General features: G+C 41.9%; 1 protein-coding gene across 2 annotated transcripts in view; it reads right to left on the bottom strand.

Annotated features, from left to right (window-relative positions):
* Positions 1–549: 549 nt before the first annotated feature.
* LOC105937801 (phosphatidylinositol 4-kinase beta) overlaps positions 550–11,329 on the bottom strand; it is a 28,020-nt gene continuing 17,240 nt past the window's right edge. The window contains exons 5-13 of one of the 2 annotated variants that reach the window (XM_036145460.1): positions 10,434–10,685; positions 10,230–10,336; positions 10,027–10,131; positions 9,832–9,955; positions 8,380–8,493; positions 7,375–7,526; positions 7,026–7,158; positions 6,758–6,878; positions 550–5,120 (exon numbers count right to left, since the gene is read on the bottom strand). In XM_036145460.1, the coding sequence (XP_036001353.1) occupies positions 4,939–5,120; positions 6,758–6,878; positions 7,026–7,158; positions 7,375–7,526; positions 8,380–8,493; positions 9,832–9,955; positions 10,027–10,131; positions 10,230–10,336; positions 10,434–10,685 (1,290 nt within the window). In that variant the 3' untranslated portion in view covers positions 550–4,938. The remainder of the gene's footprint in view (positions 5,121–6,757; positions 6,879–7,025; positions 7,159–7,374; positions 7,527–8,379; positions 8,494–9,831; positions 9,956–10,026; positions 10,132–10,229; positions 10,337–10,433; positions 10,686–11,329) is intronic. The other variant, XM_012879308.3, reaches the window with a different exon arrangement.

Here is an 11,329-nt window from a genome sequence, read left to right as displayed (position 1 = left end):
GTATTTTTATTTTTTTGCATTAATATTCTTGCTGCTCATCGTCGTCGTTGCAAGATCTAATCCGTCTTCATTATGATCGACTAGAAAAGATTTCTACCCTCTGAAGCCGAGTTTATTCTCTAAAATAAGAAAAATGCGTGGAAATTGTCCTTTTGCTCTCAATGAAGACATTTAAGCACAAGTATAGAAAAAAGGGAACATTGAAATAATAAAAAACAAAGGGGTTTTTAACATGGCTTTGTACAGGTCATGTGACAAATTAAAGCATTGTTATTGGCTGGTTGCAACTGGCCTCAACCACACTTTGGCAAAAATCCAACCATGTTTTATTTTGTAATTAAAGATGTATTTTTGTAATTTCATTAATTAAACCAATGTGTTTGTTTTCCTCAAAGCAACATGGTCCCAGACTTCATATTTATATATATAAAAAAAAAAAAGTTTTAGTGTCAATCAAATGCATTTAAAAACAATATTAACATTGAATGAACTGTATTTCTTCTGCCCGTCATTTATTAGCTGGGCTAAAAAGGACGAAACGACTCCAGGTCTGAACCAGGTTTCCAGTTTATTGGATGAGTTTCCATGCAGTTAGAACATCACAGACCGAAGAGGTTTTTCCCGCATATGATCGAGAACCTCAGCGGAGAAGCTGGAGCCGGATAAAACGACAGCAATTTCCTTTTTGAACAAAGGCAGACTTAGAAGCCGAGCGCCGAGGCGAGGACAAGCTGAGCAGAAAGTTTCAAACACATTTACATGAAAATAAACTCAATGTTGTGAAGAAAAAAAAAAAGGTGCTTTACGCTGGTGGTTAATACTGGAATCGATCTAATTCCCAGGATCAGAGACATCAAGTAGCTGGATGGGTTCAGGAAATAAAACAGTTTGGTGTTTCCTCCCCCCCCCCCCCGAATATAATGGTAATCAACAAATTTAACATGACAGTGCAAAGAGTTCAAGATCTTTGTGCAATTTATGCACTTTATTTGGGTAATCAATAATTATACCTGACTTATTTTTTAAACGCTCCAGCTATTATATAGGCACGTCAAAGCAGAGTCTTTTTTTTTTTGCGTTTCTTCTGGGTTACCAATAATGTTAAATTTTCAACAACAGTCGACTACTTCAACTTTAGTCACCCAGTTAGCATTAACTGAATTTTTTTTATTTAATATTTCTTCCATACCCACAGTCGCTGCCTTGTTAGTCTGAAATAAAATACGCTGAATGGTTTTTGCATGTTTGCGTTCTCTTATAAGTAGTTTCCCTTTTTTGTCCATCTTCAAACAAAATACGTTAAGATTTGACTAAAGATGTCTTTAATGTATTTAGTGACATGAAAGAAAGTTGGAAAGCACAGGGCATTCTTTCAAACAACAAAACATAGAATAAATGCACTTAAAAGAGGTTTTTTTTCACATTTAATGTCTGTGACTTTAGAAAGCTGATGAAAGGATCAAAGAAGGCAATGAAAGGTTCTCAGTATCGGAGCGAGTTTCTGTACATTTTAGTAATAAAACTCGCCTCGATGTTCAGATATCTAATATAAAAGCACTTCAGAGGGGCAAAAAAACATTCGGCTCCCCGTTGCATTGATAATTTTATATGTTCTGTACATATCAAGGCATCTTTTTTTTCTTTTTTACATGAAAACATACATATTCACACACAAAGAAAAGATCACAAAGACTGTTTGCTATTTCAGTTGCTTATCTGGTAAACTTTAGTCACAGCTGTGTATAAAGTAAAAGGCTTAAGGTTAGCAAGAAGGTACCATGATGCTGCTTTCAGAACAGATCTGTGCTTTTCCTTCAATAGTGGTTAAACCAATACAAAATAAATTGAGGAAAATTGGAATATTGGTTGCTTTTCAGCACATTCAAACATTGGCTTTATTCCAGCAAGAGGATGTTTTTCCAGAGGAGGGGGGGGGGGGGGGGGGTGTCAAAATTAACGTTTATAACTTTATTTCTGCCTTTAACTGTCAGATTAGCCGATTAATGTTTTAAAACCCAAATTATGTTTGGTGCCTCAAGCCTAACATTCAACTAGCTTTAATCCCTAGCTTCCCAGTAAATTAGCATTAGGCTAATTTAGCATTAGGCTAATTTAGCATTAGGCTAACTTGACTAAAAATATATATATATATAGAGAGAGAGAAAGAGAGACAGGATATTTGTTTATAGAACCTGAGGTTTGCTTCAAGCTCAAGTTTTAGTTACGGCATGAGAAATAAGTTAATATGTGAAGCAGGCAGTACTGATGTTAACTACTGTTAGCTAGTTGATGCTAATTAGCTTTTTTTTGTAACATCTTTCTTTTTAATTTAATTTTATTCATCCAGATACTAAAACTGTTATGTGCAAATAACATTGAGCTGTTTCATGACTTTATGACACAAAACGGCCATTTTCAGACCAGAGCAGACAGCTAGCTAACATGGCAAACATGCTAACACATTGTGGGCTACGTTCAGCTTGTTCAGAATAAGTTGTTTTTAAAATCTGGCTGGACATTTTTTTTTTATACAGCATAAAAATATATGACTAACCCTAAATAAATGCTGTTTTGGTCGAGAGGAGGAATTTTCTGTCATTTCGTAACTTCTTGCAGTTTTGGCCTTCTGACTTTTCTTTTTCTTTAAAACTGTGTAAAATGAGGGACAACATAAAAAGGCACAATTAAATATAATTAAGTTGAATTATATAAGTACTCTGGAGTAAAGCCAGTGCAAAGTGCAGCAACATTAGGGAGCATCATGGATGGGTTTAAAATTCAAGCTTGAAGTTTCTGCTTGTCAACACTGAAAAACAGACAATACCACAATATTTTCATGGACAGTTATTTAGAAATAAAAAAAAAATAAAAAACACTTTCACATGTTCGGAAAACCCCTCATCACTTGTCCCATCGACAAAATAACTTTAAAAAGCTGTTTTGTTCCTCAGACAAAACTGCTGAGCGAACCTTCCTGATTGGTCAGCATCAGTTAGAGGAATGTGTCTTAACCAATCAGGAGGGAGAATGTTGAGTGTTAAATTAGCATAACAACACACTTCTGTAACAAGATATCCGTTGACAATGACGCGTCAGGCGGTGTGCAGCCAATTAGTGGCTTTTTGGCTTAAACACCATCTGAGAGCTTACAGGTGTGTGTTCAATTATTTTCAGTCAAGGCTTTAGATTTGTTTAAGTTAGCATCTTTCCCATGTGCAAAACCAAAGAACTTGATAAAAGGATATAAAAAAAAAAAAACTACACACAATTTTCCTTCTGAAATCTGATTTGGACCAACAACAAACAAACAATGAAAGTTTTTTGCACCAGACAGTGATCACATCTCCAGTTAGCAATGAATTGTGTTCATTAAAGTAATTATTCCTTAACGTAAAAGAAGATAATTTCAAGTCATCAGCTTTAACCTTAAAGCCAATACTGTTGTTTACTTTTTAATCAAAATCAAACATTTAGAGTAAACATCTTTTTACTGACTTAGCCCCTGAAGTCGTAACAACCCCCTTGCTAGTTAAACACACCCTTATCCACTCGTCGCCCTCTGTTGGTCATGAAGTGAAACGCAGCTTTAAAACATTTCTACATTGGCTTCACTTTTCCGACAGGTGGGTCATCTTTGATACACAGTCGCTTTGCTTTTTAGGGCTTAAATATGATTCTTTATTTAGGACTTTTGTTAATGATTGGCATCAAAGAACGACGACACCAAACAACACCCAGTGACTGATTTTAGAAGTCCTGCTGGTGAGGACATTTCTACATCAGCTGCGGGCTTTTGCAGTGATAGCTGTCTGGTGAAATAAATACCATTGTGAGGATTTCTGCCGACGCCACGTAAAAGACAAAACATGTTCAAGTCTCTTTTGCTCTGGTCATCCAGAGAACGGATCCAGAAATAAAAAAGCCTCAGCCCCGGATGTGCTTTTCACCCCCACCCCCCTCCATTAGTGTTCCTGTTCTTTAAGAACAACCTCAGACACCGAGTCACTTCCTCGGTCACTAGAAGATGCCACGAACGTCCTTGCTGGTGTTGTTGCCGCCCAGCCGAGTTGGACTTTACCGGATGAGGATCGGCGCTGAACTGGCTGCAGTCTTGCTAGTATTTAGGCTTTAAAGAGGTCTAACCGTGCACATGAATAAAACTGGATAATTTATTCGTTTTTCTACCGTTTAGCAGTTAGAGCTTTTTCGTTCATCTGGGAACAACAGGTAGAGTTTTTTGCAAAATATTACAAACTGTGCCTTTCTTTTTTGGGGGGGGGGGGGGGTCTTTTTTGACACTTAGGGCCAAGAAATTAATTTAAACCCAGTTGTTCTGTTTCTCAGTCATACGATCTGTTATCATATCTAGATGTGCGGTGTTGTGAAGGACTTGATACGTTTCCAGATCATTAGATTAGTTGTTCAGAATGTGAACAAACGGAACCGTTCAGTCAAATCTCACAGGATGAGATTAGTAAATAACTGATGCGTCACGTGTTCGTTTCAAGAGCAAAACCGCAGGGAAACTGCACCCTGCAAACGGAGAAAGATCCCAAAAAAAAAAAAAAAAAAAATAAGTGATTTAAATCCTTCATGATGAAATGATGATTTCCGACTCCTCCGTATTGTTTCACAGCAACGGCGTGAAAACCCTGAACTGATCCAGGAAGCAGAACCAGCAGCTCGTTGGCGCTGGTTCAGAGTCGAGTTCAGCAGAAGTGGTTTAGGTCCAAGTTAAATCCGTCTGAGAGCAGCACATGTCTGATGCCCCCCCACCCCACCCTCCCATCACATTTAGCGTGATCTGAGAATGATCCGGATTCTGTCTGCTCCAAGATCCGAACAAAACCAGATCAGATCCGTCAAGATTCCAGAAGAATCGGGAAATTCAAATCCGGTAAAGCCAGTCGGTACCGGGTCGTCCCGGCTGTTCTCGGCTCACATGATGCCGTTGGTGACGTACTGGAAGGAGTCGTAGAGTTTGGTGGTGATGGAGCGCATGGATCCGTCCACCAGCTGCTCCACCAGCAGCTGGAGCTGCTCCTCCGTCAGGGACATGTGGAAGCGCTCCTTCAGGCCCCGGATGGTGCTGGAGCCGTGGAAGCAGGGCAGGTGGGAACCTGGTGGGGAAAACGACACGAAGAGCTTAAAAAAGCGGGATGAGAGCAGCTTTCAGGTCGACTTTAAACCATCGGTGAAACCCCCGGCGATGAACACCTAACGCCGCTTTTTCATGTGAGGAACCAGCCCAGATATCAGGCAGAGCATTTTGTGGACATTCACAAGAACCACTTTCATCTTTGGACATAATTTCCAGAACCAGAAGGTTATTTTTTGCAAGAAAAAACATTCATTAATTATTAACCAGTAGTTATACTGCTCAGAAAAGAGGCGGGTTATGAGTAGCCTCGTGAGACCATCCTGATCTCGCGAGCTTTCAAGGTTTCACTCGCAGATCAGTCTGGCTACTCTCCGTTAAAGAAAATTTGGAGCCGTTCACCAAACGAACGTCCAATCAGCGTTGGCTTTGAGGCGGGTTGAGGTGTGACGCAACGAGAAGCGCGACAGTTCAGTCTAAAGAACATGGCGGCTTCAGCCGATGAAACTAGCGTTAGCGCGGCTATCGAGCAAGTTTTATCGGAATTACAGAGTATTTCTTTGAGCTAACGAGCCTTTACCTGCAGCAGCAAGAGTAGCTTGGCTTGTGGATGTGTTTTCGTCGTCGCTCGTAACAGAGCGACGACGAATCTGATTGGTTTATTTGGCCCGTCTATCACCAACATAGGCCAATCAGCTAACCAGTATTTTCGCCTCTTCCCAAAATGACTTCAACGGAAGGTTTCCAGATGGATATGCGGAGCAAATCTATCTGGCGGAGTCAGGTTAGGTTATGAGTCCCAGAGGTGAACAAGTTTTGGGGCAACATGTGAACATCAGAGCAAAAGCGTCGATATCCAGGTGAGAAATGAGTCCCCTGCGTGAATGCAGACTGAAACAGCAAAACAACATACAAACATGTTCTTTTACGGCTGTGCTTAAAAAAAAAAAATCGATACAATGATTAATATAGATGTTTTTAAAAACGATTTAATATCGATATTCTGGCTTTCAGTATCGATATACCTCCCAACCCCTAGGGGGCGTTGTTACAGCGAACCATTACTGTTCACAGCGAGGAAGTACAAGTGAGACAGGATTTTAGAAGCGCCTTCGTCCCTAAAAATCAGACATTTTGGAACATTTTTGGTTTCTGTGATACGTTAAACGTGTTGAACCAAATGCACTTTATTTTCCTGTTAAAATATCAGTGTTCAATAAATTGAACATAAATATAATAATTGGCTGGTTTTGTTGATTGAACGACTGAGCATCAATTTGAAAGTAATAAATATCGATATTGGAGTCAAATCAAATCAAGCTGAGCCATGCATCGACAATCACATCGAATCATCCTAGATGATACCCAGCCCTACTGTCTTTGTTGTCTATAAGTTAATGTTTCAATTAGTTTTTTAATGGTACAGCAGCAGCATAGTTTTCACAAGCCTAGAGTGCCCTCTTGTGGATATAGACGGTAACGTTTATTCCGTGGTTCATGCTGGTCAGTATGAATTACCATTTAAATTTGATATATAAGTCGCCCCTGAATATCAGACACAGGATTGGCCAAACTAGGAAAAAAAATAGTGTGACTTATAGTCTGAAAAAAACAATACGTTATATTCCTATAACTTTAAGTTGCACGTTCTAGTTTTACCTTGCTGCATGATCTCGACTATCTGCAGCACCTTCTCCATGTGCTTTCTGGCTGCAATCAGGCCCTGCAGCATCAGCATCTTGTAGTAAATAAACATGTCTCCGTCGAGGCCGCCCATCACCTGGAGACACGGAGGAAAACGAGTCACTGGAGCTCAGAAAGTCCTGCTGTTCGTTTCAGACAGAGTTTAAAAGCTTTTCCGGCTTGTTGGTTACCAGGAGTTACAGCTCGACCGCTTTCCTGCATTTATCCAGAGGTTTTTACTCACATCTACAAACTCTGACGTGAGTTTGAAGGCCGACGTCTCAAAGCCGAGGTTACGAGGAGAGCTGGACAGAATGAAGCCGAAGTCGATGTGGATGATGTGGCCTTCGGAGTCCAGCAGGATGTTCCCGTTGTGTCTGCAAAGACACAACGGGCAAAGATCACGTCAAGCAGCCGCAGAAAAGATCAGCTTTCCAGCGCTAACACAAAAAAAAAATCCAGTTTACATGGAATCAGAAGACCCAGGCAGTAAAAAGAGGAATCCTGAACTACCAACTACAAGTAAGGGAAACGCTGAAGTTACTTTATAACGTTCTGGTCCCTTTAGGTTCTCCTTTTAGGGCTCGTCTCACCTGTCCTTGACCTGCAGCAGGTAACAGATGAGGCTGTATCCGGCGCAGCTCTGAACAAAGTTCCTCTGAGCCGTGAGGAACGCCTCGGTGGTGAAGCTGCCGTGTTCCTGCAGGAAGTAGTCCAGCAGTGACAGCTGGCTCTGTTTCCTCACCTGTAGTGGGAAACATCAAACGTAATGTTTTCAGGGTCCGCAAAAAAAACAAAAAAAACAATCACTGCGACAGGATGGACAGGTGCCACTTTGTTTTATTACACATGCGGCTTAAACACCGTAAAATAGGGCTGAACGATTTTGGAAAATAATCTAATTGCGATTTTTTTTTCTTAATATTGCGATTTAATGTGATTTTTTTTTCAGTTTAATTTATCATGTCTTTTTAAATATATTCAAACAACAAATCAATTTGTTTCCTCGCCGTGCGGATTAGTTGCTAAAATGACCAACAGCATCTAAACTCGGAGCAGAAATGATTGCATTCTGCCTACAATATATTTCAACCAAAATTGCAATATTGACTTTTCTCTGCATTAACCACAAGCAACAAAAATGGCCTCTAGATAAAGATGTTTGTAAACAAGGACTATTTTAAATATGAACCTTTAATGTTTCTATTTATCAGAATATTATCAAGAGAACAGCTTTTAATTTAATTGGACATCAATCCTTGTTGAACATAAAGTGCAACCAACAAGCAAGTCTATGTATTAAACTGATTGACCTGTACTTAATGCTATGTATGATTATATAAACTCTAAAACAAGTAATAAAATTAGATTATCTCACTGCTGCAACTGTCTTCCCTTCCATGTGGAGGCAAACCCACTTTAAACATTTTACTGACACCTAATGGACGTGTCTAATTCCCTGATTGTTACATAGCCAAAAATTGCAGACCTCTGCGATTTGGAAATTGCGGTTTTTTAAATCATTATATTGAAAATGCGATTGATTGTTCAGCCCTACCGTAAAACATCAGATTTCTGGAGAGGATGTGTCTGCCTACCTGGTGCAGAGAGACGGCGTTGAGGACCGGCTCGATCATCCCGCTGTCGGAGGACATGACCAGGATCTTATAGGGTTTGATCCACAGGGGAACTCGCTCCTGCTGCCAGATGGACTGATCATACAGACATAAAAATGGAAACCATGTGGATCTTTATGAAGAAATTCAAACAGTAGAGATGCTTTTCTTTGATTTCTTTTAACTTCCTTCATAAAATTAATTCATCAACGGTTCCAGCTGAGGAAAAAACTAAACAACCAGGCAAGAATAGGACATGTTTCAGTAGATTCATAACTAACATTTGTTCCCAGTGCCCGATATTTCTTCCCTCTAACATTTATCAAATTAAAACTACTAAAGTATATTTTATTGGGATCTTATGCGACAGACCAACTCAGATGCATTAATTGCGAACTGAAAAAGGATCACCGGTTTAAATCTCCTCTCTTCCAGGAGGTTCCTGCATTTAGCTCCACCCGTCTTCCCATCAGCCCTGACCAGTTTCCAGAAAAGCCCGAATCCTCTGATGATGATGATGATGATGATGCTGCCACCGCCGTGTTTAACCTGAGCACGGTGCGTTCAGGTTTAAGCTGCAGCATCAGCTTTCAGCCACGCCGTTTTGCATGCAGGCCAGAAGGTTCGCTCTGGGTGTCATCTGAAGAAAGCAATTCTTCCACATTTCATAGTTATTAGTGCTGCGCCGATGCCATTTCTTGGCCCTGATACCTGGCTGTGCAGTATTGGCCAATACCATCTTGAAATTGATGTGTGTGTGTATATATGAAGAACTGCATACATACTTAGGGTAGTAGAACTTTTTATTGCCTACCTGGAATGGGTGAGAATAGTTGAATAAACTTTTGGCTCTCAAAGGCCAAAATAGTGCATCATTTGTGAAATTATAACATGTATAATAATAGTGCAACAGTAAAATGACATTAATAATTGAATAATCTCTTTTAAATCCTGAGTTTTGACTCTCAAATGCCAAAATAGTGCAACTTTCATGAACTTATATAACATGTATAATACTAGTCTGGAGAGAGAAGGCTGCGTTCAAGTGACATACAAACATCAAAATGGTATCAGTGCCCTATTTGTTGGTACTCGCTGATACCGATACCACCATTTTAGTGCTGGATCAGGGCCCCGTCTGATACTGGTATCAGTGCAACACTAGTTTCTATACGGATTTTATTTGGAGGATCAGAGTAAAAGGGGCTGAAAACACATGCACGCCTAACTTTTAGGTTTTTATTCATAAAAATGTGCAAATCGTGATCCTTCAGCTTCAGTCATTCGCTACTTCTTGTTAGTCAATCACATAAAACCCTAATAAAACACGCTGTAGTTGACAAACCGAAGGTGCTTTTGGAAATCACTGCAGACAAAGAGCCACTTCAGCTGCTCTCTGAGGCCTCCATGCGGCCAGCCGACGTCTTTCTGTACCTGCAGCTGCTTGAGGAACTGATAGGCCAGCAGCTCCTGTCTCAGGTCGTCTCCGCACTTCACGATGACCGACAGGAGCCTCCAGTTGGGTAAGTGACCGTACGGCGAGCCCTCTCTGATCCGCCTGAACACAACAACAGAGTTAGCACGGCGGCAGAAGACAGAAGACTAACCCTTCGCCTCCACGGAACCAACCTGACTTTCTCCTCCCAGGGCTCTTTGAGGGCCACGGCTGACGGGTCCTCCGGGTCCCTCCTGAACGTGGTGGGCGTCTGAGCGAGGTTCTCCGACAGCCGGCGTCTAAAGCAGACACGGAGGGGGGGGGAAGAATCCAGAGATGAACGAGGCGCCAACATGTGGGAGCTCAACCGTCAGCCTGCTGCGGTCGTCTCGTCTACCTGATGTCTCCGGCGGCGATGAACACCGGCTCTTTGCTCTCCAGGCTCGTGATGCTGTCAACTGAGAACTGGCTGATGTTGTCACTGCTGCTGGTCTGAGCCTCCCCCTGAAGGAGAAAAATAAAAATAAAAAGCACAAACTTAGTCATGGGTCCTCAGGAGCTTATACCCCCTCATGAGCATCCCGACTGAAACGGCAGTCACCTCCACCTGCAGCTGTCCGATGTCGTCCGTGGCCCAGGCCTCGTCGTCGTTGTCGTAGTTGGGCACGGTGGAGAAGCTCCCTGCTCTGTGCTCCGAGGTCATGCCGCCGCCGCCGCCAGTGACCGGAGCGCCGCAGTCCAGGTTCTCCGCCGAACGCGCCGAGCGGATCCTGGTCTCCGGGATGCGCGCGGGGACGGGCGACGTCTCGAAGCTGTTGCACCCCAGCACCTCAACGTAGATGATGTACGGAGCCTGAGGGAGGAGGCGGAGACGGAGACGCGCGTCAGTCGTTTTATCAGGACGTTTTTAAAGCACAGAGCGCCTGCAACACGATTTCAGCCCCATTAAACCTTTTTTTTTTTTACATTTTCAACTATTTAATTTGAATCATCTGTGGCACACTGGACCCCTTCTAACACTTAAAGGCATACTATGCAACATTTTTCAGTTAATTAATGTGTTCCATACCGTTTTGGATGATTAAATGAGTCATTTCAGATCGAACAAAGGTTTTCTCGGCCGCCCTGGTGGTCTGTAGGGGAAATACCGTACTTGCAATAGCGTACCGCGCACGTGACGTCACCGACTCAAGAGCAACGCCCCTTTTGCCGTTTAGGTAGGACATACAGGTAGAGAACGCCCGTAGCCACCAGCTATTACACACCGACTTTACAGCCGTTAAACTTTCCCAAGACGATGTCCCAGGTGCACGGATTACTGGTCGAACTGTCGAAGAACACACCAACCTTCAGCTCAAACGATGGCTTGAGGTTCGAGTGTTTAAAAAGACTGGAAAACGGGCCGAGTTGATCGAACGGTTAGCTTTGTTTATTTTTTTCCTGCGCGGCGGTCATGGCGTCATCGGCCGTTTTTTTGTTTGTAATCACTGTCCAGGG

The sequence above is a fragment of the Fundulus heteroclitus genome, chromosome 13, assembly GCF_011125445.2.
Source record: "Fundulus heteroclitus isolate FHET01 chromosome 13, MU-UCD_Fhet_4.1, whole genome shotgun sequence".
Classification (NCBI taxonomy): Eukaryota; Metazoa; Chordata; class Actinopteri; order Cyprinodontiformes; family Fundulidae; genus Fundulus; species Fundulus heteroclitus.
Note: the sequence above shows the minus strand (reverse complement) of the source record. Positions and strands in the feature narration are given on the sequence as shown.